Source organism: Vulpes vulpes, chromosome 9 (genome assembly GCF_048418805.1).
Source record: "Vulpes vulpes isolate BD-2025 chromosome 9, VulVul3, whole genome shotgun sequence".
Taxonomy (NCBI): Eukaryota; Metazoa; Chordata; class Mammalia; order Carnivora; family Canidae; genus Vulpes; species Vulpes vulpes.
The window spans coordinates 96,399,333-96,426,281 of NC_132788.1; the positions used below are offsets into that span (position 1 = coordinate 96,399,333).

The 26,949-nt window shown below is 47.9% G+C and overlaps 1 protein-coding gene across 2 annotated transcripts in view; it reads left to right on the forward strand.

The window, feature by feature from the left end:
- The first annotated feature begins 374 nt into the window (after window positions 1–374).
- The window catches only part of CDCP1 (CUB domain containing protein 1), a 59,563-nt gene continuing 32,988 nt past the window's right edge, over window positions 375–26,949 (forward strand). The window contains exon 1 of one of the 2 annotated variants that reach the window (XM_072721095.1): window positions 375–536. In XM_072721095.1, the coding sequence (XP_072577196.1) occupies window positions 455–536 (82 nt within the window). In that variant the 5' untranslated portion in view covers window positions 375–454. The remainder of the gene's footprint in view (window positions 537–26,949) is intronic. The other variant, XM_072721094.1, reaches the window with a different exon arrangement.

The following is a 26,949-nucleotide window of genomic DNA, read 5'->3' on the forward strand; positions in this document are numbered from 1 at the left end:
AGCCAAATCCCGTAGGAGGCCCACAGGAAATCGGGTCTTGGGTGATCCACAAGTATGATTCCCTTGCAAAACAGGGCTCACAAGGGCTTCCTCGTGGGCCGGACAGCGAAGGCGGAGAGCGGCCGGCTTCCCCGAGGGCGACCTCCGCGCCTGTCGACTAAAGACTTGCAGGCTCGGCCTTGGGAGGGAGGAATCACCCGGGAGAGCGGCCACAGGTCCCCGCGCCCTGGAGGGAGGGGCGGGCGCTGCGGCGGGAAGGGGAGGAGGCGGCAGAGGAGGGGACAGGCTGGGCCGGCTCGGGCTCCGGGGCGCAGGGCGGAGCCCAGGCCGGCCCGCCCGCGCGCAGGTGAGCTAGCCGGGGCGGAGCGCCCGCAGCGCAGCCCGTGCCAGGCCCGCGCGCCCGCGGCCGCCGCTCCGAGCCGGTCTCCCGCCGAGGCCCAGGCGCCGCCGAGCCATGGGCGGCCAGAGGCGCGGGGTCGCGCTCGCGCTGCTGGGGGTCCTGCTGCTGGGCGCCGGGCGCCTGCCGCGCCGAGCCGGTGAGTGCGCTGCGGCCCGGGGTGGCGCGCAGTGGGGACGGGCCCCGGAGGAGGGGTCCCGCGGAGCCCAGGGGTGCCCGGTCCGGGCGACGGCAGGGGGGACGCGGCCGGGACGCCCTGACTGGACGGCCAGGGTCCCCGGCACCACCGGCTCCGGGGCGCGCCGCGAAGGGGGTGGCCGTGCGCTCCCGGTTCCGAGCGCCGCGGTACCTGGGAGTGTCCCGGAGACGGGGGAGCCCGGCCGTAGGGGGGAGCCCGGCCGTGGGGGGGAGCCCGGCCCTGGGGGGGGAGCCCGGCCGTGGGGGGGGATGAGCGCCGCGCGCGCCGACGGCGCAGGAGGAAATAAGGTGCGTGCGCCCGGCCGAGGCCCGGGGACCTGCGGAGCGCCCGGGGCTTCACCTGGGGGCGCGCGGGCGCGGGGGCGCGGGGGCCGGCGCGGGGAGCGAGCCACCCTCTCGCCCGGGCCCGGGAGGAGGTGCAAGACCACTGTGGCTCGGCGCCCCGTAGCCCGGCGGATCCGCCTCCCCGGCCCGCGCTCCCCGTCCTCAGCTCCCCCGACGTTCGGGAACTTTGATTTGAAAATGAAAGCGCGGGGCCGGGGAAGGCCGCCGGGCGGTAGTGCCCCGGGGGCGCCGCAGGCCCGCCCCGCCCCGCCCCGCCCCGCCCCGCGCCTCGCCTCGCCTCGCGGTCGGGTCTGCGCTCTGCGGGCCCAAGGGGGTCGGCGAGGGGGCGCCCCCGAGGAGTGTGTGGGTCCCCAGCTATCCCGGCTGCGGGGAGGGCACCGCCGCCCCCCCCCCCCCCGCTGCCGCAGCGCTGCCGGTGCCCGCGGGGAGGTGCCCTGCGGGTCCTGCGGGCATCGGAGCAGCCGAGAACCAGGGGTCTTCGTGTAGGGACTGAGGCCTCGCCAGCGCAGGTGCCGTGATTTTCAAAGAGCTGTCCAGGAAGCGATTGTGGCCTTTGGTTATTCTTTGCGGCGCCTAAGGGGGGAGGGGGTGTAGTTGGCGGGCAGGTAGGTTAGTGTGAATTAAATTAAGGAATAAAAAGAAGAAGAAGGAAAAAAAAAAAAAAAAAAACCAAGCGGGTGCGCTGGACTTTGGCGTTCTGGCAACTGCCACCATCGTACACGCAGGGAAGGCTTCCTGGTTCCTTGCTCCGACAGCATCGGGGTGACATTGCTGCACATTCCATGGGACGTCTTAAGGCCTCGTTTGAAACCTGCTGCACGTATGCATGTTTACTGTGACACACGTTCCCTGTCAGCCTTGACTTTCCAGATTTCCTTTGGAGACGAAAATCGGTTTAAGAATAAAGAGGTGGTTTCGCTAGTGAAGACACGGGTCCTTGTGTGTGAGAGAAGGAAAAAGTCCATGTGTCCAATCGCACTTGGGAGCTGTGCGGAAACTGGGGACGGTTTGAGAGGTTTTGCATTGTCTGTGATACCCAGAACTCCCCCGGGAGGGAGGAATGTGCTGTAAATGAAGGCATTACTCATGACAAAGACGACAGGCTGCCCCGAACTGGCCTGTGTTAATGCGTCTCCTCTGCTCCCCTGTGGCCTGGAGAGGCTCCATCTTGATCTCCGGAAGCTCCCGCAGGGTCCCTTCCTTCCAGGAAGTTCCTGACGCTCCGGTGTAAATACCGGGAGGCCTAGGACCTACCAGCTCACTTTCTTAAATCCTTCCTGTGGTCCCCAGACCTGGCTCTGTGTGGCCAGGTCACTGGGCCGAGCCGAGGGCCACGTCTTGGAGGCTAGAGCTGCTGCTGTGGGGTGCAGGGGCTTTGCCTGAGGTCTTGGAGCTGGCCTAACGGGTTCGGGGCCTTTGCGGAGTCACTGGGGTCTGTCCAGAAAAGATGGAGAAAGCCCGGGAGCCCCGCACAGTGGATAGGTTTTTTTAATCCCTGAACTTGCCACGCAAAGACTCAGCCGAGTGAAAGTGAACTTGGTGTCCCTGCAGAACCGAAGCGCAGAGGGACGTTTGTGTCTTAGGGCGCTGTGTTTGGGTGGGTTTGGTGTGACCAGCTGCTCTCCCACTTCCACGAGTGAAGAACCGGCTAAGCTGGAGTCATAACCTTGTTAAAACCTCAACTGGGGGGATCCCTGGGTGCGCAGCGGTTTGGCGCCTGCCTTTGGCCCAGGGCGCGATCCTGGAGACCCGGGATCGAATCCCACATCAGGCTCTCAGTGCATGGAGCCTGCTTCTCCCTCTGCCTGTGTCTCTGCCTCTCTCTCTCTCTCTGTGACTATCATAAATTTAAAAAAAAAAAAAAAAAAAAAAAAAACCTCAACTGGGGTGGCTTTTTGAGAACTGCGGAGATACCAGAGTCTGGGTCAGCGACCCCATTCTTGCCGCCATGGTTTGTTGTCGGAACTGTGAGTAGACGTCAGAGGATGTGTTCACTCACCCTGGATGAGTGTGTGTTCATCATTCTTCAGATTCAGATGAGGAGCTGGCAGCTGTTGTCTGGAATGTGTAACTGGTAGGACCGAGCAGCCTCCCTCAGCCCCACAGACTTTCGTGACTTACGGTCACACAGACGGCTGCTCTGCTGACTGTAGGGATGTGCTCTGGTGCTGGCCCATCAGCCTCCGGGCTCCCCTCAGATGCTGCCATTTTGTCTCGAAGACCTGCCCTGCCCCCACGCGTGCTCCTCTGGGGGTTCTCCCAGGCTCTCAAGGTAGGGGAAGGAAGTTGAAAACAGCAATTACATGTTTCAAGTAATATATACTTATTGTAGAAAAATTGGTAAAAAAATATATAACCAAAATAAAAAATAATAATCGGTGAGCAAAGCACCTTGGTCACTTTGGTGCAATCTTATCATCTGTGTGTGTGTGTGTGTGTGTGTGTGTGTGTGTAAAGCCAAAACTGGGACCATCCATTGTATGGCTTTAACTAGTCCCCCATCGTTGGACATTTAGGTTGCTTTCCATTTCTCCTGCTCAAAAGACAGAACGTGTCGGACGATAGGGGACTACTTGTATCAATTTTGATAAGACATTAAAAATTACGTAGCACAGTTCATATACTGACATAAAATGGTGTCATCTTTGTGTTGTCGAGGTTATAAAATAGTATAAGCTGGATAATCCCATTTTGATATATCTGAGAACAGGTTCTTGTTTACTATATTATTCTGCACTTTCTTGATGATTCTGTCCCACTGAAACTCTAGAAGTGGAATTCCTGGCGTGAAAATTAGAGAAGATGTTAGGGAGGTTGGACACCTCCTCCCCTTTGGCCCTGTGGTGAGCTCATCCTGTGGTCCTGGTGTACGTTCCAGCCCGCGTGTGCAAGTGTGCGGTTTCCACACTCGCAGGCTATCCTCACTGTTTCAGTGACATCTATGGAAGAAGCCTTTTCCTCCCTCTAGTTCAGCAAGCAGGGTCTGACAGTGTTGGCAGATGTTCAAGAATCTTAGGGGCACCCCAGCTAGATGGTACTAATAGTCCAGCCGTGATTTATTTATTTATTTATTTATTTATTTATTTATTTATTTATTTTGCCAAAAACTAACCAAACAAACAGGGCTCAGTCGGTTAAGTGTCTGCCTTTCATTTCAGGTGATGATCTCAGGGTCCTGGGATCAAGCCCTGTTCAACAGGGAGTTTGCCTCTCTCTCTCTCTCCCTCTGCCCTTCCCCCCACTTGTCTGCTCGCTCTCTCAAATAAATAAATAAAATCTTAAAAAAAAACAAAAACAAAAACCCAGAACTGAATCCCCTGGCTTATAACACAAGCCTCACCTGGGACTCTGACTTGGGGTTAGGTCGGGGAGGGGATGGAGTTTGCTGGTCAGAAGGATTCCTGATTGAGCTCAAGGTAGGTGGGGCGGTAGGGGTGACAGGACCCCTGATGTGTGAGACCCATGGCTAAGGCTCTCCACCTGAGTGATTAAGAAAAGTTCATACCCTCTAATTATCCTTCTAAATTATAAAAATTATCCCACAATCAAATTATTTCAAACCACTTCCGACAGCCTTGTAATTAGCCCTTCACCTTCTCCCAGGCAGCTGGCAACGTTTTAGACAAGCAGGCTAGGAGAGCCAAGTTTCCTACCTCACCTCCCTGTAGCCTTGGGTTTGTATTCAGTACATCATTTTTTAAAATCACTAACTACTACTTGTCATAGCTAACACATATTGAGCATCTGCTCTGTGCCAGCCACTCTTCTGAATATTTTATATGTCAGCATGGCTTGCTTACCATCAGTAAGTAATTCATTCTTTAAAACCAGACATTCTGCATGAAAATACTAACCGATGCCCTATGTCTCATTATTTCATATGGGAAAAACAATAACAACCCAATGCACGACAACCTAACCCCCCCACACACACACACACATTTTGGACACACACATTATGTCCAAAAGCATAATGAAACACAGAAAGACACCCATCTATAATTAACACCCAATTTTATTCAGTGTGAAATACATAAGACATCACTTCCGGATTGCCAAACCGTGTATATGGTTCTTTGCAGACAGCTGCTTTGTGTGTAGGAACTTGCTGTACCCCCACCCCCACAGGCACTCGGGGCATCTCCACTAGATCCTGACACTCCACCTATTGTATTTGTATTGTAGATTGAGACCTTCTGAGTTCCATTTTGTTTAAAATGTTGTGTTTGAATCTGTAAATATTCATGTTTCCTCTATAGACACCCAGAAAGAACTATGATGGAGGAAACAAGGTTTGAGTAATAACAGCTCCCCTGCTTTCTCCTGAGAAAATGTAAATTGAGGAGGTGCTCTTGAGTAAACCTACTAGTGTTTCGCCTCTCCATCCTCAAGCAAGTACCCCCATGAAGACCCCTGTATTGAGCACAGAGAGGTGAAGTAACTTGCCCAGGGTTACCCAGCTGGTAGGTAGTGGTGCTGAGATGGCAGCCCAGGTAGCCGGACTGCAGAGCCCAGCTCCTGTCACTGGTGTGCCGTAACCCCTTTGCACAGTGGGGCTCCTGAAGGCAGCATTCGCTAGTGCTCTCAGAGGACTACACATCTGCGCTCCAGACGTGTCTTTTCATTTAAAACCAAACAGGCAACGCTTATCAAGTGCTGTGTTCATATTTGTTCTGGGGATGTGTATGTGCTTTTAATATTCAAAGAATTTAAGGACTGTGCTTTGAAAACACCTGGACATGGTAACAAAAATTCAAAGAGTAGGAAAGGGCACATGGGAAGAAGTACATCCCTGTCCACCACTGACCCCAGGCTTTCTCGCAGAGGCAGCCATGGTTTCCTGTGCATTGTTCTTGAGCTATTCTATGCACGTACACACTTACAAATGTATGTACCTCCCTTCTTTACACAGCAGGAGCATAACCATAGTATATGGAATAGGATGTGTCTCACATGCTGCTTGATTTTGTTCATTTTTTGTGATTTTTGTCCATCCCGTGCTCACACCAGATTAGAACACATTCTTTTTGCCGGTTGCATAATATTCCTTGTCATGGGTGCACCATGATATATTTCACCAGCCCCTGACTGGTAGGTTGTTTCCAGTCTTTTGTTCTTATTTATTTAATTTTTTAAAAAGATTTTACTTATTTATTTGAGAGAGAGAGAGCGTGAGCAGAGGGAGGGAAAAGCAGACTCCCCACTGAGTGTGGAGCCCAACGTGAGGCTTGATCCCAGAACCCTGAGATCATGACCTGAGCCAAAGGCTTAACCCACTGGGCCAGCCAGGCACCCTAGCCTTTTATTTTTATAATCAGAGCTTCAGTGACCGTACTTGCAGTTGACTTCATTAGGCATATAGACAAGTTTACCTGTGAGTGAAATTCCTGGAGGAGGGAATTACTGGGTCAAAGGATTTGTATAGAAAGTATCAAAGAACAAATGGAGCGAAGTGAGTAACAGAAGTGAGATAACCTGCCCAGGGTCACAGCTAATGAGTGGTGGCTCGGATCTCTGAATCTGGGCAGACTTGTTCTAGAGTGGAGACTCGGTACCTCCTCACGCTGGGGTTTACTCCTTCCTTTAGTCTTTCCAGTTCAAACTAACCCTAAGTTTTAGGGGAGAGAAACGTTTTTAACTTCCTTCTAAGTATCTACTTTCCCCTAAGCACTCAGCCTGCCAGGAGTCCTGCAGATGGAGGCTCTGATAGCACCTCATGTTGACACTGAAGAGTGATTTGTTTTTTACTGACTTTTTACATAGGTGAGTCTCATGGTTAAGGTATAACACACTCTAAGCTGCTGTAACACAAAAACCCAAACATGGGTAATGGCTTGACCACATCAGGTGTGTATTTATTTCTCATCTAAGATCCCAAACAGGGGATCTTCTCCAAGCAGTGATGAGAACCCAGACTCCTTCACCTTCTGGCTCATCCACATCAAACTGATGGAAGACAGAGGACTGCAAAGCAGCTCACGTGGAAGGGTTTTATGGCCTGAGCGTGGGGGTTGTTTCACATCGTTTGTGCTGCCTTTCTCTTGGCTAGAACTCAGTGGCATGGCCCCCTCTCCCTGGAAAGGAGACAGAAATGTAGTCCAGATGTGACCCTGGAAGAAGTTAGCCTTGTCCAATTGGCAAGGCAGTGGGCAGGGTAGGAAGAGTACCAGACTTAAGAGTCAGGGGCGCATGGTGGTGACCTCAAGTCTTGTTAACGGTGAGCTTTCAGACATGAAAAAGTTGCCTCGTCTCTCTGGGTCCCGGTTTTCCAATCTTTAATGTAGGGATTTGGACCATAAAGAGGAAGCACCAGCCCTAATGTTGTATGATCTGATTTAAACCAAAGCTGATCTGTGGACTCCTGGAGATCCCTGAGTTGGAGGAAGAGATCAGACCGGTTCATATCCAACCCCCATGAGTTTAGCGGGTGGAACTGACTGGCACATGGCTGGCATTTAATAAATTATGTTTGGAATGAATAGATGGGTACTCCAGGTCAACCCTCAAGCGAGTCTTTTTAGGAGGCAACAAGCTCCAGAAGTTAGATGACTTCTTTGGGTCACATTGTTGGAAGGGGCTGAGGGCCAGAAGTAGTTGTTTTTTTTTTTTTAAGATTTTGTTTATTTATCCATGAGAGACACACACAGAGAGGCAGAGACATAGGCAGAGGGAGAAGCAGGCTCCATGGAGGGAGCCCGATGTGGGACTCGATCCTGGGACTCTGGGATCAGGCCCTGAGCCAAAGGCAGATGCTCAACCCCTGAGACACCCAGGTGTCCCAAGGGCCAGAAGTTCTAAACCTTGGGTCTTCTGGCTCCAGATCCAAGGCAGATCACACAGAAGGGGAGGAAGAGGGAGGCTCGGTCCTGGAGAGTAGAAAACAAGAGAATGTGGATTGACAGAGAGAACCATAGCTCTCTGTGTTCCTGCAGAGGGTAGAGGAGACCTCCCTGGTGATCCAGGTCCTCGGCCTCTCACCAGGACCTGGGGCCTTCACTGCATAGAACATGTGCTAAGTCTCTGCTGGTCCCCTGAAACCTGTGCTCAGGAAGCAGTGGGTGGGGTTGGCAGTGGATCCACCGAATGCAAACTCCCTCCTGGAAACTTGCCAGGGAATCACCAGAAAATGATGAGGACTTGCTTGTGATGCAGTGAAGGAAGCAGGGAGTAAAGTTGTGTGTGTTTGTGTGTGCGCACGCAAACATGACTCATGTCATCTTACTATCTTTCTGTCCATCTGATGTGAGCTCAGGAAAAGAGACTGGAAGGAAAGAAGTCCCACCAGAAGTGCCTGGCCTCCCCCTCTGTGGACGGTTTGCTGGTGGCAGTAATGATCGTGACAAGGACTTTGTATTGTCCTGTATGTTCTCCCCATTTGAGCCATATTGCCCCCACAGCATCCTAACTAGGTGGTTTGGTTCGCTTTGGTTTTCTCTAAATAGCTATCCTGGAATCTGTGAGAGAACACAATAGAAAATCAGAATTTGCCTTACAGAGATTCGCTTCACAAACTTGTATGAAATTAAAAGTTCTTTCTTCAACTGCTAGACTTAGAAAAAGTAGTCTGCCCTTCTCGAATCTCTCCTGAGCAGAGGAGCCCAGGGCCGGGGCACCTCTGACGGCCTTACTGGCCTGACTTTGCCCGGGAGGGGCCGTCCTCTTGCATCAGCCATCCAGTGCAAACACCACTCAGCAATATGACTCCAAAGCCATTACATGTCCCACTTCACAGGAGGAGCATCTTTAAGTAATAAATTTGGAAATATCTTGAAAGAATAAAATAAAACGTTTCCATAAACACAGACGATGTAGCTTTCTTTAAGTTTTAAGTGAAGTGCAGATACTTCTGACCCTCTGTGACAGAAGACCAGAGGATTCTGGGTGAAATATGCCATTTCTGCAAAAATATGCGAAGTACCAATCTGCTGCCTGTGTCTGCGATGATAGAACATAGTCTCCAGAAATGAGTTTCATCAAATTTTATGAGTCCCAAAAATCACATGGAGCATAAGTTAAGCTGTTGTTTTGGGTGTCGGGTCAGCCACGTGGCCATGCACGATACCACACAGTGCTTGAAGCCACGAGGAGCCTTCTGTAGCACTCGATAATGTGTGGTCCAGCTGGGAGGTGGCCTGGGATAGTGTCTGTCCAGGCACATGCTGTTCATCCAAACAGATACCTTATCTTCTGCTACTGATCTGGTGGCAGGAACATCAGGCTATTTCAAACAGAAATGTTTGGCTAAAAACAGCGTTGAACCTGAAAACCATTCGCAAATGTTTGGTGAGAGGTCCAGGGACATCATGAGGGATGCAGAGATAAAGCCCCTGATGGGAAGAGCTCAGAGCATCTCCTGGACCGAGATAGACACCTGGCTCTTGTGTGGAGTGGTACAGCACCATGGAGGTGAGGCCAAGAGCCAGCAGTGTAGGGGGAGGCACTATTATATGTGCTGTTCCCGCTGGAAGCCTCTGCTTTGCTGGAGGCCTCCGACAGCTGCGAACACGGTCCTCAGGAGGATTCAGCAGTGGTGATGGGCTGTCCTCACTGCTGAGCGCCATGTGACAAGTCTGACTGGAGCTGGCCTTGAAGCATCTCCAAGTCATAAACCCAGCACTGCTCAGTCACCATTGGCTTCTGGGTTCTTGCTCACCTCTGCATTTCTCACGTCCTCAGACCATGCATCCCCAAGGGCCCAGGAAACTGGCAGAGGGAGAGGGGAGCAGAGAAATGGAAGGATTTGAGCCAGAGGTCTTAATGGGCTCACGGTTACCTGCTGGCTTTTCAGAAGCAATCTCATTCAGACAAACATTGGGATAGGGCAAAGCTTGGTTCAAATCCTGACTCCCCCACCTCCTAACTAGGTGGCTTGGGCTAGTTACTTAGCATCTTTTAAGACTCAATGTCCTCAGTTCCAAACAGGGACCCAGCAGCACCTCGTGGGTAGCTGGAGGTCAGAATGAAATCATGTCTGTAAATCACTTAGCACCGGATCTGGCCTGGAACAGATTCCTCAGCTAATGAGAATTGCTATTTCTTTGATTATTTGACTTGAGCCCAAGAAGAACTGGGAGATTTTCAAGAGTAGACAGTCTGGATGTAGCTACCAAGCCAGAGCCTCTGTAACCAGGTCACTCGTGAGAGACATTTAGGTAGTTCTCAGGCCTCTGCTACCACATGCTGTGCTTGGGTTTCTATCCCAGCACAGTTGACTTTGGGCATGTGTGAGGGCATCTCATGGGAAGTTCCTAGCAGTGAAGCTGCTGGATTTAAAATTGAAAGAAGTCGTTGTCAGTGACACTAGAACAAGTTTTTAAAAATTGCAAGTGAGCACCTACACACACATACACACATTGTATGTGTATTTCTTGTTAGCCAAGGAACTGACCAGACCAGTTTTATATAACTTTAATGCCATGCTCAATTACTCTGAGGAATGAATGAGAACACCCCAGTAGGCTTCTGAGGATTATAGCTATTCTTGTGAGCAGGTGTCATACCCCGAGACCTGCCAAGCTGTGGAAGCAGAGCTGGACCCCTGCCTTTAATCCCCTCCCAGAGATGAAGAATTACCCAACCAGCCTAGAAGTTGCTGACAATCTTATCAGGCACTTCAGCCTTGGGCTAAATCTATCAGGAGCAAGTTCTCAACTTGTCAGAACATGGAAGACGTTTTCAAATTGTAAACAGTGCTTGGGTCGTCTTACAAGAGCCCATCACTGAACACTTGCATCAACATCTTCCAGCCTCCCTGCTCTGTGCCTGTGTGGGGAATACAATGCAAGTTCAAGCCAGGACCCTGGGACCCCGGGAAGGTGTGTGCCACTGGCACCTTGAAACTCTAGATAAGCATCTAGATAAGCTCCTTGTCCTGGTAGCTAGAGACTGGGAAAAACCCAAATGTCCATCATTAGAAGCCTGGTTAAATAGATCATGGTACATCGCAACAGTAGAATGCTATGTAGCCATTTAAGGCAATTGGGTAGCTTTTAATATACTGATGTGGAGTGACATCAAGATATATTATGGACCAAAAAAAAACGTAAGATTCAGAACAGTGAGTATAGCATGTTGCCTTTGGCAAAAGAAAATGAAATAAAATCAGGGTGGCATATAGATATATCTTACATATTCACAGATTCCCTGTGTAAGGACACACAAGAAGCTGGTATCAGTGGTTGCGCCTGTAGATTCAAGATAAAAGTAAGGCTTTTTACTGATCAAAAGACTCGTTTTTTCTTTGTGCTTCATGTATTATTTATCTAAATGTAAAAGATATCTTTCAGCCTTATTAAGATATAAGATAAAGCCATAAAATTAAGCTCTAAAATACACGGCACAAGATTCACCAATCACAATGGCACTATTCCATGAGTCCTGTCAAATGCAGGATAAACATCCCTACCACCCTACAAAGTTCCTCCAGACCCCTCTGCAGTCAATTTCCAGGCAACCACTGATTGGCCTTTAGCCTTCTATCACCAAAGTTTTGCTTTAAAAATAATTTTAGGGCACATGGGTGGCTCAGTCGGCTAAGCATCTGCCTTTGGCTCAGGTCATGGTCTCAGGGTCCTGGGATCCAGCCCCATATTGGGCTCCCTGCTCAGTGGGGAATCTGCTTCTCTCTCTTCCTCTGCCTGCCACTCCCCCTGCTTGTGCTCTTTCTCTGTCAAATAAATAAATAAAATCTTTCAAAAATAATAATAATTCTAAATTAAAAAAAATAAAGCCAGGTATGAGTATAGCAATCAATAGTTTTGTTAAAAAACAGATCTTGTGGGCAGCCCGGGTGGCTCAGCGGTTTAGCACCACCTTCAATCCAGGGCGTGATCCTGGAGACCCAGGATCGAGTCCCACATCAGGCTCCCTGCATGGAGCCTGCTTCTCCCTCTGCCTGTGTCTCTGCCTCTCTCTCTCTCTCTCTCTCTCTCTCTTTCTCTCTGTCTCTCATGAATAAATAAATAAAAATCTTAATTAAAAAAAGAGATTTTAAAAAAACAGATCTTGTGAATATAGATACTGTCTGCATGAAGCCTACAGTTGCTTCCTGCAAGAATTTGGTTGTGTAGAAAGATTGCAGTAAAGGATAGTAAAAATTCCTGTCACTGGGAATTAGGGAACTAATGACGAAAGCTACCTTCTCCACTTGGAGCAACTTTTCTTGAAGAGCAAATTGCTGCATTTCTCCCTCAATGCACTCTTAGAGTCTAGTACTGAGCAGGCCTAGAGAATTTGATTTTTGCCTAGGAAGTCTTTGAAAAATCTTGTCCAGCCTTAAGCCATTTAGTAATAAGTCCCAGCCATTCCACAGACCTTGCAGGGCCCCTGTGCTAGATGGTAGATATACAGAGGTAGGAAACTTGAGTCCCTTGCTCTGCAGGGACTCACCATCTAAAAGGGATTCAAACATGTAAACTGGGGGCTGCAAATAAGAGGTCTTGGCTTGATGTGTTTTGAAATAAAGCTGAATCACAAAGTATTTAGTAGAGCATGCACCCTCTGATTCTGCAAATACCCCATGTTGGCTTTTCCTCGTTTACTCTGCGTGCCTGCGCCCCAAAAGCTGAGTTTGAGACACTGTCCAATGTGATAAGTACACTTGAAAGATATATGTATAAAAACTGCAGTGAAGTTTGGGGATGGAGACTAGCAGGAAAAGAGAAGGAGGAAGACAAGGTGTCCTCGTGTCTGAGGTCTGTGGGACATCACAACAAACCGTGAGGTTGGCTCTGTCATTCATTAACAATCCCACAGTGTTGTTTTGACATTTCCAGAGCATTTTCCCACCGTCTCTGAAAAGACAACTTGCTAACTGATCCACTATCTGAAAAAACGTAATTAAAGGTGATCCTTCAACATCCAGATGGCCAACAGACACACGAAAAGATGCTCAATATCACTCGTCATCAGGGAAAGGCAAATCAAAACTACAGTGAAATACCACCTTACACCATCAGAATGACTTAAATCAAAACCACGAGAAACAACAGGTGTTGGCGAGGATGCAGAGAAAGGGGAACCCTCTTGCACCGTTGGTGGGAATGCAAACTGGTGCAGCCACTCTGGAAAACAGTATGGAAGTCCCTCAAAAAGCTAAAAATAGAACTACCCTAGGATCCAGCAATCATACTACTAGGTATTCACCCAAACAATACAAAAGCGCTAATTCAAAGAGATACAAGCACCCTGATGTTTACAGCAGTAGTATCTACAACAGCTAAATTATGGAAGCAGCTCAAGTATCCATTGATTGATAAATAGGTAAAGAAGATATGGTAGAGATATAGATATCTATAGATACACACACAATGGAATATTACTCGGTCATAAAAAAGAGTGAAATCTTGCCATTTACAAAACATTGATGGAGCTAGAGAATACCATGTTAAGTGAAATAAGTCAGCCAGGGAAAGACAAATACCGTATGATTTCACTCATATGTGGAATTTAAAAAACAAAACAAACAAGCAAAGGGGAAAGAAAAAGAGAGAGACACACCAAGAAACAGACTCAACTATAGAGAATAAACTGATGGTTACCAGAGGGTAGGGAAGGGGGGGGGGGAATGAGTGAAGTAGGTGAAGGGGATTAAGGAGCACATTTGTCTCGATGAGCACCCAGTACTGTATGGACGTGTTAAACCACTATATTGTATACCTGCAACTAATATTACACTATGCGTTAACTAACTGGAATTTTAAAACTTTAAAAAAAACATGATCCTTCAATGTATGATTTATAACTGGAGACCAGCTCTAGGAGCAAAACAGAATGTAGTTGAATGAGGATTAAATGCCCTGTTGCTCTGGGAATTTCTAGCTGGTTTTGTTTCCATCCTCCTCTTACTTCCTGATAATAACACTTAACAGTAGGATCAACTCCTGTTGTACGGAAGGAATGTGGCTCATGAAATGCAAAGTGCTCAGAACCACAGTGTCTTCTCTCCCTTTCAGGAATAACCATCTGCTTTTTCCTTCCACCTGCCAACACAATGTGTTTTGGGGCCAGGCTCCTCAAAACCCTCATCTTGGTATTCTTGATCCCTCAATGCTGTTTTTTATCTCCCTGAATGTTTAGCATGATTACCTTAAGATCACTGGCTAGTCCCAATACTGTCACTGTCCAGGTGTCAATACACCTAGCTTTGTTGATGTAACTTTTTCCATGATGGTTGAACCCCTATAATATCCATTCTTATTGGTTTAAGACCTTCCATGTCAATATCTTCTGTAACATCCCTCCTTGTGGACATAACACTTTTCTGTAACAACCACCGTTCTCCTATAGTGGTCTCCTCAGTGATGAGACATCTTCCATACAGTTAATCTTGTTGACACAACACTTCCCATAATCACCACCTTCTGATGTAATGTATCCTATAATGGCCCTCCTCATTGACATAACACTTCTTGGAAGCTGTCCTAGCCCCAAGGTGAGGAAAGCATATGCCTGTCTGGCCCCAAAGATTTCCGGGAATGTGCAGCCTTCCTTCACTGAGCTATTTTACCCTGGGCCACCTGGTGTGCCAAAGAAATCACTTTATTGACCTGGCCTGTGGTCATTTGAGATAGCCTCATCCAGAGACTTGTGTTGACACCCCCTTGCCCTTTAAGAATGCTGGAAACATCAATAACAGCAAGAGGTACTGATCCCTAATCACCAAACAGAAGGTTGTATTCCCTGTAGGTTGCCCTGGCTTCTGCCATGGTGATACACGCACTCTCCCTAGTTATATCCCCATGAATAACCAAGAGTTTGGGCTTTTGCAGTAAAGAAACTGGTAGACCTAAGGCCCCCAAAAGACCCATTTCACCACCACCCCTTCAGCTGCCACTTGGTGACAGCTGACATCCCCTGGCTGCACATGCTGCTGTCTGTCCTTCTGGTTGCAGCAAGGATGGAGTGAGGGGTGAGTCAGCTAGTCACCCTCCAGACTGTGATAAAGACAGAGTAGATCCCTGCCAGAGTATCAGGAATAAAGGTAGGGAAGGAGGTGGTGAAGATGTCAGAGATAGCAGGGTGAGTGGACGTCATTCTTTGCCTAGGACTTGTCATTCATGAGGAGAATTGGGATCAGGGCTCTGAGGGGCAAAATGACAGGCCAAGAAAGGGACTCAAACAGGGCAATCAGGCTTGTTTTGGATGACTAGGCTCCTGCCTACCTACAGAACATAGCCTGTGTCACAGGGGCCTCTACACCAGGGCAAAGGGTAGTATTGATATTCAGAGTGGGTGTTGGAAAAGCAAACATGACACTTCTCTGTGTTGGTGGAATAAAGGTAGGGAAGGAGGTGGTGAAGATGTCAGAGATGGCAGGGTGAGTGGACGTCATTCTTTGCCTAGGACTTGTCATTCATGAGGAGAATTGGGATCAGGGCTCTGAGGGGCAAAATGACAGGCCAAGAAAGGGACTCAAACAGGGCAATCAGGCTTGTTTTGGATGACTAGGCTCCTGCCTACCTACAGAACATAGCCTGTGTCACAGGGGCCTCTACACCAGGGCAAAGGGTAGTATTGATATTCAGAGTGGGTGTTGGAAAAGCAAACATGACACTTCTCTGTGTTGGTGGTGCTGAGTGCTATAACTGAAGCAGGTCCCTCCCCGGACGGGGTTGGGGCAAATGCTTGGTTTACCCCAACCTACCCAGCAGCCTGTGACCTTGAGTGTGATATCTTGGAGTAGCAGGCATGCTTGGGCTTTGGAGTCAGGCAGTCCTGGGTTTGAATCTCAGCAATGCATCTTCCTAGCTGTGAATGTGAACAGTTTACCAAAAGGATATATAGAGAAAGTACCCAGTATGTGGCAAATATTGAACACATGAAGGTGGTAGGATACTCTTCTTACTTTTGCTCAGCCCACTGGGCCAGGTGAGATGACCAGTCATTAGCTCTCTTGACCACAGCATCACCTTCCCTCTGACCCACTCACCTGTCTCCCTGTCACCTTCCAGCATCTGGACACTAAAGTTTTACAGTAAATACAATGTGTTTGGACATCCTCATTGATGTACACTTCCAGACAAGCAGTCCACTTGTCAAGCACCATAATGGTAACTCAGCTCAGAAGGGAAAGCTCCAGAGCACCTGAGTGATTCAATTGGTTGAGCATCTGACTCTTGATTTTGGCTCAGGTCGTGATCTTAAGATTGTGAGTTTGAGCCGTGTATCAGGCTCTGCGCTTAGCAGAGTCTTCTTCTCTCCCTCTGCCCCTCCCTGCATACTGTCTCTCTCTCTTAAATAAATAAATTGAAGAAGAAGAAGAAAGAAGAAAAAAGAAGAAGAAAGAAAAAGAAAGAAAGAAAGAAAGAAAGAGAAGAAGAAAAGAAAGAAAGAAAGAAAGAAAGAAAGAAAGAAAGAAAGAAAGAAAGAAAGAAAGAAGAGGAAGAAGAAGAGGAGGAGGAGGAAAAAAGAAGAATGTTTGTGGGGTTTATTTGTGGGTAGTGGAAGGATGAGTACTCTCTTCCTTTTTTTATTTTTCACCACAATTAAGTGAAGCACCCCTATGGTCCCAAGCCTTGCTTTGTAACATGTACCTACCAGCATAGGTAGGAAGTCTTGACACACCCCACAGGGTCCCTCCCACATGGATGCACAAGCCTAACTCATTGCACACCAGGTTCAAACCACTACTCAGGCTTCAATCAGAGTCCAACAGGTTTTCATCCTCCTTCTTCGGAGTCGAATAAACAACAGTTTGTTGGGATGCCTGGGTGGCTCAGTGGTTTAGCGGCTGCCTTCAGCCCAGGGCATGATCCTGGAGTCCTGGGATTGAGTCCCACATCGGGCCCCTTGCATGAAGCCTGCTTCTCCCTCTATGTCTCTGTTTCTATCTGTATCTCTCAGGAATAAATAAATAAAAATCTTAAAAAAAAAAAAAAAAGTTTGTTGTAGCCAGAAGTGTGAAACTCTGCAAGAGCCTAAGACCTGGAGGGCAGAGATTTTGAATTGTTTGTGGACAAGACCTGGTGCTCAGCACTCTGCAAGCACAAAGAGGGACTCAGAAGAGGTTTGGTACATGCCCAGGAGGACAGAAGGGGGCCGGGGTAGAGTGTTTGAGTCTCTCATCAGGGCAGGTTTCAAATGGCCTTTTGGGGGTGGGAGATTAAAAACTTTTTTTTGAGGCATAAAAAATACATAAAAAGTGTACAGCTTGATACATTTTCCATATGTATATACATACATACGTATTTATGTGTGGGTGTATGTGTGTGTGTGTACTTCCAGTACCCCAGAGTTTTTCCTTTCTTGTTAATACCTGTCTCCCAGAGGATCACTGTTCTGACTTATATAAGTACAGGTTGGTTTTTCTTCCAGAACTTGATACAAATGGATTCCTACAACATGTAGTCTTTTGTGTATGGATTCTTGTGCAGTCATCTCTCTGCTTAGAGAGAGACTGCTAACTTTTGTTTGTTTTTGTTTGTTTTAAAGATTTTATTCATTCATGAGAGACCCACACAGAGAGAGAAAGGCAGAGACACAGGCAGAGGGAGAAGCAGGCTCCATGCAGGGAGCCCGACACAGGACTCGACCCCGGGTCTCCAGGATTAGGTCCTGGGTTGAAGGTGGCACTAAACCGCTGAGCCACCCGGGCTGCCCAACTCTCTGCTGACTTTGTATCAGAAGAACCTGGACAACTAATCTCCATTGGCAAGGCAGGGCCATGGGAACAAAGTACTTTAGGCCTGGAACACTAAGGAAATTAGAGATCCAGCAACTGCTAAGCATTTGGCAGTTGGGCAAGGGGAACTCTGGGTCTGCTGTCCTGTGTTTGTCCGTGAGCATGCATACCGATGGGTTCTTCAACTTGCTTCTTTGGTTCTTCCCCATCCATCCATGGGATCTTTAGTGACTTTCACAGTCATGGTAACTCACACTTCAGGGTCTAACAAAATGAATCTTTTTAACATTTCATAAAATGTAAATGTGATTTAAACTGGCCTTATGGCATGTTAGCATATCATGAATTATTCATAGTGGTCATAAGCTGAGTTATGTTTGTTGTTTAATTCTGCGATTCCCATGTTCGAAGTCTGTTATGATGCAACTTTTTCTCCCTCTGTAGCCCTCTTTGAAATTATTCCTTCACGCAGTGCGATTTGCTTCAATCTGGAATTAAATGTGAAAGCCCGTGTTTGGGGTTGGCCACAGTCCCAGAGAGATTTATGTGTAGATGGATTCATTTGTTCCAGACTGTGGTGTGGAGGATAGTCCGCAGCCTAGTTGGGGGTCTCTAACATGCATCTCTAAAATGGGGTGTGTCTTTGATCATAAAAGGGAAGAATACAGCAGAAGGGTTTGGATATGCACACCCATCACCATTTTGGAAAAATAATTCAAATCACAAGCCCTGCAGACAGTTGATTGCTCGTGTCCTCTTCAGAGGATCATTTAGTTACTTTAGAAAATGAGCAACTGGGAAGCCCGGATGGCTCAGCGGTTTAGCGCTGCCTTCAGCCCAGGGTGTGATCCTGGAGTCCTGGGATCGAGTCCCACATCAGGCTCCCTGCATGGAGCCTGCTTCTCCCTCTGCCTGTGTCTCTGACTCTCTCTCTCTCTGTGTCTCTCATGAATAAATAAATAAAATCTTTTAAAAAAATGAACAACTTGCATCTGTGTGTATAAATTTCTGTCTTAAAGAGTTTGGGAATTAAGAGTAGGAAGTGAATGGGTAGACATAACCGTCTCCTGTTTTGACCAACTATTTCAGCAAGTTGGATTGACTCGGGTTACACACAGGTTGCTTTTCACATTGCTCTTTGAACTTTAGTTTATCTTGTCCTCTGGAATTACTCTAAGAGCCATGGAAATGGTAAACTATTTTAAAGATACCTGTGGGTCTCTTTCACTGAGGGGGTGGGAATGTAACGTCCTTGGAACCCTGAAATCCCCAGATGTGACTCAGGAAGGCACCTGGCCTGGACAGTGGCTCATCATTACCTTGGGTCATATGGCCAGAAATCAGCCTTCATCAAAACTGCAACACCAAGTTGTCTTTGGCCCTTCTACTGTTGCTGCGCTTGCCGTCTTCCCTACCCTGACCTCCCCAGTGAGGTCCTATGTCACAGTCCTACCCTTTCCCTGGTGGGAGGTGGTGCTTATTCACCCCCAGGCCTTTTATTTATAACTGTGGTCAATGTCCAGCCTTTGCAGGTAGGTTAGCTGTTCACTGCAGTGTTTAGTACATGAGCTTAAAGTGAGACCCTTACCTTTGGAGAACCTGTAAGCTCTAATGGGGCCATGGTCAGTGAGTTCTTGTGGCCACCATGGCCCAGCATCCTCAGTTAGGAGGTACCCATGCTGTTTGGAGCTGGAGAATGGTCACCTGTCCTGTTACCCACCCCCTCCTCTAGACTTCCAGTAGTAGCCTGAAGCATTCCCCCAGCCCAACCCCAACCACCACACTTGCCCCAGCATCTTTGGGGCATGTTAGCGTATCATGAATTATTCATAGTGGTCATAAGCTGAGTTATGTTTGTATCGAAAAGCTTCGATAAGGCACAAGTGGGGTGCCTTGTGGGCAGCCATCATTCCATATCCCTTTGTCCTGCTGCCTCAACAGGCTGCTTTGTCCCAGCCAGTCTGGGGAGTGAGGCTGCTGGAGTGGAAAGGGAGATTAAGTAGTGGTGGGAGGTGTTGGTATGTCTTATCAGGGCTTGCTTGATTTCCAAACCAATGAAGAATGGGTGAGGGTCCCTATCCAGGAGCAGATATTCCCTGCCAAGCCAAACTGGAGGCCTGGGTTGAGATTCATCCACTCCAACTAAACAAGAAGGAAATTCAGTAGATGGGGACTTGGGGAATTCTCCTGAATTTGCCTATTGAGTCTGAATTTGCCTGCTGAATCTGACAGTGGCCTCAAGAAGTGCGCCCAAAGGGTCCAGACTTCTGCAGGATGCTTTTCCACCAAGACCTGGCATTAGCTCTTTATACCCAGTGCTTTCTACCAGAAATGTGGCTGCTCTTTCTTTGCCACCAGCTTGACCACATGCTCCCATCCCACTACCCCTAGGCAGACCCCACAGAGCTGCCAAACCGTTAGCACCTAAACATGCCAATTTCCTTTCCTTGTGTCTTTGCGCGGAGACCTGTCCAAGAAGATGCACATAAAGAGAACCACATCCCAAACATTTTGAGCTCCAGGGAGCTTTAAATCTTACGTTTAAATTCAGACTAGAGTTGCAAATTACTTTGACATGATGAATGATTTCTGCTAATGCAGGGTGGCTATTAAGCCATTTTAAACAAACATCTTTCCCTTTTGATAATCCCGGAGATCCCCTGGAGACCCAGCAGCCAGAGCATGTTTTATTCCGTCCTGATTGGCAGTGAGAACAAACCATTCTCACAAAGTCCCTGGCTGAGTGTGGAGGTCCTTGGGCAAAGCCAGCTCCGCAGAGTGGTCGTCTCTCACGCTGGGTGTCCTGCTGGGCTCCAGTGTCATACCGCTTGGACACAGAACCCGGCCTCGCCTCTTACTAATCATATACCCCTGAGCAGATTACTTAAGCTTTCAGAGCCTCAACTTCTTTGTTTGTAAAATGGGCATTAATATTAGAACCACTCTGTGGGGGTGGTGGGGATTTATAAATACTTTTACCGAACATGAGCAGAGACTGCACGTACTCATCACTCATTGGGTGTTCATCATAATTATTATGTAGGCATGCCTGGTGCCTAGAGTCCAGAGGCTTCTCATCCAAGAGAGACTGGTTAGTTCCAGAAACAGCAACTTCCATTGTGTTCTGTTTTATGTAACTGTGAACGGTTAATTCTTTCCGGGTGGGCAGACAGGCGACCTCCTACCTTGCTAAGACTTTCCCTTCAGCTGACCAGGATGTAAATAGACCTGGCCAAGCAGATGCCAGGGGGACTTGGGGTGTCTAAACCAGATGTCCCTCCTCTGTCTGCTGGCCTTACTGCCCCAGGTCCATGGGATTAGTAAGATTCTGAATTTGATGGTGTGACAGTCCAATACCCCCTCCCCACAGCAGACCCCATTAAATGGGTTATGTTGTTGGTGATGCCTAGCCCCTGGTGTCAGTCAGCAACTCCATGCACTTCCTAAGGACAGCGGCACTTCGACCAACCTTGACAGCTTCCCAGAGGGCAGCTCAGGGGGTCCCTTGGGGCGAGCAGCCAGGACAGGGGTGCTGGGGTCAAAGCAGAGTGTCCCAGCTCATCAGAGTGTTCATCAGACATGGGGAAGCAAGGTCATATCTCTGAGCTGCAAAGGGTTACTGGATCCCACAAGTCAACACACATAGAAAAGCTTCGATAAGCAGTGAATAGGGCCAAGCCAGGGCAAGGAAGGCGTGGAAAAGCTAGGGAGGCCTCCAGGGTTGCACAACCCTGAGAGGGAAGGCTTCCTTCAAGCTTGCCCCAAGGTGCCTCACCTGCCTCACCCTCGTCCCCGCCCGGCCCTGGGCTTTCAACTATCAACAATAATAGCAGCTAACCTTGATCTCTACCTGGCACCGTTCTAAGCAACTTCATAGGTATTAACTCTTTTAGTCCTTACAATAATGCCAGTATTCTCTCCATTTGCAGATGAGGAATCTGAGGTACAGAAAAGTTAAGGAATTTGCCCAAGGAGACACAGTTAATGAGTGATAGAGCCAGGAATCCATCCCAAGCAGTCAGATTCTAGAATCTAAGCTCCTAACTATCATGCAAAGCTGCTAAGTTATGCTAGTCCACAGAGGGAAGCCCAAACTGCATGGCCATGACCACGCCCCTTCCCAGCCTGTCCCCTGCCTGTCTCCAGCCTCTTCTACCCACATATTTCTTGCCCTCCAGCCAGAACAAATACCTTGGATCCATGTTCTTCATACCACTGTGTCTTTGCACCTGCTGTTCCCTCCACCTATCCTTCCTGACACCCATCTCACTATCCCTGGCTGGCAAACTTCTATTGATTTTTCAAGATCCACCTTAAGTTGTGCCTCCAATGGGAAGCCTTCCTTGACCACCACCCCTAGACTGTGAATAGCTGACCCTCAGTGTCTTCAGAGTTCCTCGATTTTCCCCGGTGCCTTCAAGTCGCTGGCTATCAGGTGGGGTCTGGCGGGGCAGGCAGGCAAATGTATACTCAGCTTACATGAATTCAGCAACTGCTTTCTGCAGGGACTAAAAGCAGAAGAGATTGTATAAAAGGTGTGAATGTCGCCACAGGGTGGATGTGAGGTGGAGAGGTGTGAGGCTCTCTTTATTTGAGAGCACTGTCCCTTCTGCTAATGTCACTTCCTCAGGTTCTCTGGTCTGAGCATCCCATGCCCTGAGGGATCATCTACAGTTTAACAAAATGTATTTTGCAAACCTGGCGCCTAAAATCAAATCCTTACTTTGCCTGGTGCTCAACCCGAGAAGCAGGGATCTGCTCCACGGATGAGCAAACAACAGCCAGAGCCAATGGACTTGAGAGAGGGGTGTGGACGTGCAAGGAGACATCTTCCTAAGAGAGGATGGGGATGGGGCTGTTTTGGCCAGAAAGACTCTTCCCCTTATAGACAGACTTGCTTTGGAATCTGACTCCCACACAGGCTGTGACTGATCAGCCACGCTGATTCATGATCATACCATTCGGCTTCTGCATTTTGTCTCCCTCGACATCCTGGGCTCTCCTGCAAGACATCATCCATCTAAATAGGTGTCCCCTCCTGCCTGGGCTGGACCCAGGCCTGCTGGGAGCTGCTTGGTCTGTCTTTGGTGGACGGAGAGTGAATGGAAGTCAAGCTCCTGCCAAGGAACCACACCCAAGAATTGAGGCCGCTGGTTCTGACCCATCTAAAAAAATTTTAAAGCACATTTGTCAGTCTTTTAAACTGTTCTTGACAAATCTGAGAGCAAATAACTTCCCCAATTTATGTCTGTTGGAATCCTTTTCTCGGAGTCTCTTTTCCTTGGATGCATGTCCCTTGCAAAGAAAGAAATAGGACAGCAGGGCAAAGATATAACAGGGGCATTTGTATAATATCCTGTGATATAGTGATTAATGAATGGTGAATAATGAATGGTGATTAAAACTATCAGAAATTCCCGCCAGAGAAGCTGCTGGTGAGGCAGAAACTAGCAAAGTTGTCCTAATAAGGAGAGGTCGGAAGGCAGGAGAGTGAAGAAGAGAGGTGTGATTCATGAGCACCAGCTGGGAGCCTGGGAGCCCACACACTGTTTCCGCGAGGCTTGGCTTGGATGTCTTTCAACCCGGAAGACCTCGAAATCATGCCAGAATTTAGAGCATTGTCTGAGTTTCTGTGAACCTGGATTATAGATTTTCCCAAATACTACTCCAGAGAAATACCAAGTTTCTGGGGAGGCAAAAGAAAGAGATGCTGAAGGAGAAAACATCCAATCACTTTCTTTAAATTACACTGCATTTGTCAAGCCCTTACATGTGCTGACCTGGTTGGGGGTGGCTGTGGTGGATGGCTGAGATTTATTCCACAGTTTTGGGATTTCCGGATTCAAGGTAGGATTAATGATGGTGAGTGTAGAAGAGGGAAATATGCAAGCAACATGTCATTCTCAAACTCAGAGCATCTGTGATGAGTTGTTATTTTACTCAAGCCATGAGGGTCTCTCTGCTACGGAATGGTGGAGCTGGGTGTAAGGGGAGTCCAGAAATCAAGCATGTCCATGGTTGGATCTTTAGCCTCTCACTCCCCATCTGCCCCCTCTGCTAACATATATATCATTGAGGATGAGGGAGGCAGTCCCATGGGTGATGTGTCCTTGGCCATGACCCCAGGAAACAGCCTGTCACGTAAATCGTCCCCTCCTATTGCAAAAGTGGGTGAGCTTTGGCTTTACTGTGTGTGTGTTTCCTCTGGACAGTGAGCTGGGAAGCTGGGTAGGGATTCTCTGATCTGGGGTACTGAGGAGAGCTGTGAACCATGGCTGAGTGGTTCAGTGTACTGGGTTGGCCACTGAGGAGGCAGAAGAAACATGGTGAGATGATAAAAAAATAATGCTCACCTGAAGTGACCCATTGATCCCTTTCAATGGTTCATCTTCTTGGTTGACAAAATGAGTTAGAATGAAAATCTCGGGTTTTTTTTTTAAGATTTTATTTATTTATTCATGAGAGACACAGAGAGAGAGAGAGAGAGAGAAGCAGAGACACAGGCAGAGGGAGAAGCAGGCTCCATGCAGGGAGCCTGATGTGGGACTTGATCCCCGGACTCCAGGATCACGCCCTGGGCCGAAGGCAGGTGCCAAACCACTGAGCCACCCAGGGATCCCCGAAAATCTCGGTTATTTTGACCCAAAATTAAAAATATAAATAAACAGGTAGCATTCGCAATTCATGAAGGAAGGATTGGTGTGTTCAGTAACTAGAGTTGGGACAGTTGGCTTTCCATATGAGAAAAAAAATAGTAAAAATGAATCCCTACCTCCTAGCACAAAGGGGAAAAAAGTGTTTCCAATACAGATTCCTAGGTCTTGTGGTGAGCATCCTGGACCTTGGGATTTTATCATTCTTGAAGCCTTCCAGAGACCATTTAGAAACCCCTGGGTGGCTCAGTCGGTTGAGTGTCTGACTGGTTTCTGCTCAGGTCATGATCTCAGGGTTGGAGGATGGAGCCCCACGTTGGGCTCTGAGCTCAGAAGGGAATCTGCTTGAGATTTTCTCTCTCCCCCTCTGCCCCTCCTCCCAATTTCTCTCTCAAGTAAATAAATAAATAAATCTTTAAAAAACAAAAACCAAAACGGCAGCCATGGTGGCTCAGCGGTTTAACACCGCCTTCTGCCCAGGACCTGATCCTGGAGACCTGGGATCGAGTCCCACGTCGGGCTCCCTGCATGGAGCCTGCTTCTCCCTCTGCCTGTGTCTCTGCCTCTCTCTCTTTCTCTCTCTCTCTCTCTCTCTCTCTCTCTGTGTCTCTCATGAATAAATAAATAAAATGTTGGGAAAAACAACAACAACAAAAAGGCAAAACAAAAGAAACCCCTCATCTAGACTATTAACTCCCTGGGGGCGGGAACTCCAGAGATTTTTGTCATTAAATCATTTGCATCAGGCATGGGCCCCTAGAACATATTATGAACCCAGACAATTCTAAAGATTCTAAAAGATTCTAAAAGAAAAACAATTTTTCTTTTCTTTTAAGATACTTTATTTAAAAAAAAAAGATTATTTATTTATTTGAGAGCAAGAGAGAGAGAGCACAAGCAGAGGGAGAAGCAGAACCTCCCACTGAGCAGGGAGCCTGATGCAGGGCTCGATCCCAGGATCCTCCCAACTGACTGAGCCACCCAGGCACCCTGAAAAATAATTTTCTAAAAGAGATTATCCATTTTTCTTTGGCTGTCATCAAGAATAGAACAGATTGTTATACACCCAGAATTAGTTGGGGGTACAGGCCTGTAGGAAGGAAACGCTGAGCAGAGACATTGTGGTGAGATCAGCCTTGTTCTTGAAATCTAATTTAAAGATATTTGAAAATATCACACATACCGTGTGAGAAACAAGGCCCACTCCAAATATTATTAAACCATATTTTAACTATGGTCATGACAACCCTTTGTTTCATTTATTAAGTGCCTACTTTGTGTAAAAACACAATCTTCCTAATTACATGTTTTTTCCCCTTTTTTTGTTTATTAAGGTATAATTTACATCTATAATCAACTTCACCAATTTTAACTGTACAGTTTGATGAATTGTGGCATTTGCATACAATGTGTAATCACCTCCATGGTCAAGATACAGAGTGGTTCTTTCATCCTGCAAAGGCTCCTCTCTCCCTGGTGCCTCTATCCTCTGCCCCCACCACCCCCCCTACATCCCCATCAGGCAACTGCTGATCTGCTTAGAGTCTAACACTTAATTTGAAATTTTTTTTAATTTATTTTGAGAGAGCGAGCTTGCTCAAGCACATGCATTGGTAAAGGGGCTGGGGGAAGGGCAGGGAGAGAGGGAGAGAATCCCAAGCAGAGTCCCCACTCAGCATGGAGCCCAATGCAGTCTCATCTCAAGACCCTGAAATCATGACCTGAGCTGAAATCAAGAGCCAGATGCATGACTGACTGAGCCACCCAGGTGCCTCGAGTGAGGAATTTTTAAATAATGCTGTGGCCATGGGCAGCCCTGGTGGCTCAGTGGTTTAGCGCCGCCTTCAGTTCAGAGCCTGACCCTGGAGACCCCAGATCGAGTCCCACGTCGGGCTCTCTGCATGGAGCCTGCTTCTCCCTCTGCCTGTGTCTCTGCCTCTCTTTCTCTCTCTGTGCCTCTCATTAATAAATAGATGAAATCTTTAAAAAATAATAATAATAATGCTGTGGCCAACGGGGGTAAACACAAGGGAGAAATAAGAATGGAGAAGAAATTGATAACCTAGCTAGCTGGGCTGCAGTCCTGAGACTAGACACAGCTTCCCTTGACGGTGATTTAGCCCGACTGGAGCCTCGGGGTTGGAGGCCACGAGAGAGCATGCCATGCCTTCCCGAGACTGAGTGTCCCAAGAATTTTTTGCAAATAGCATGGTAAAGACACTTTACAATTATAGAAAAAGAACAGAAGGTTGACATATACCGCTTGAATATCAGTCTGACAACTGAGTTTCTGAACACGGATCTAGATTCATTTTCATCTGGTGTTTTAAAGAACCCCTGGGCCTTCAGCTCTCATCTCGGAAGATTCTAAATGGCTACACGGCTTGAAAATGAAGCATTGGAGTAAATAAACCTCTGCCTCAGAGAGTGTTTTCACGGTTAATTAAGAAGCTCAGAGCCCCTGGTTCCCACCAAGATTTATTAGCCCAGACTGAAATCCTGGAGCGGTGCTATGTCTGTGAGATACATCCAGAGGCAGCCAAGACAAGAATTTGGAGACTTTCGTTTTCCCCGGAGCTGCTGAGAGGCTTGTGACTTCTGCTTCCACATGGGCACCAGGCACTGGCTGGATCCTGAGGCTACCACTGAAAAAGGCAGGCAAATTCTTGCTGCCTTCCGGTAGGAAGGAGCTCACATTCTGATCATGGACAGCAAGAACGAATGAACAAGTAACA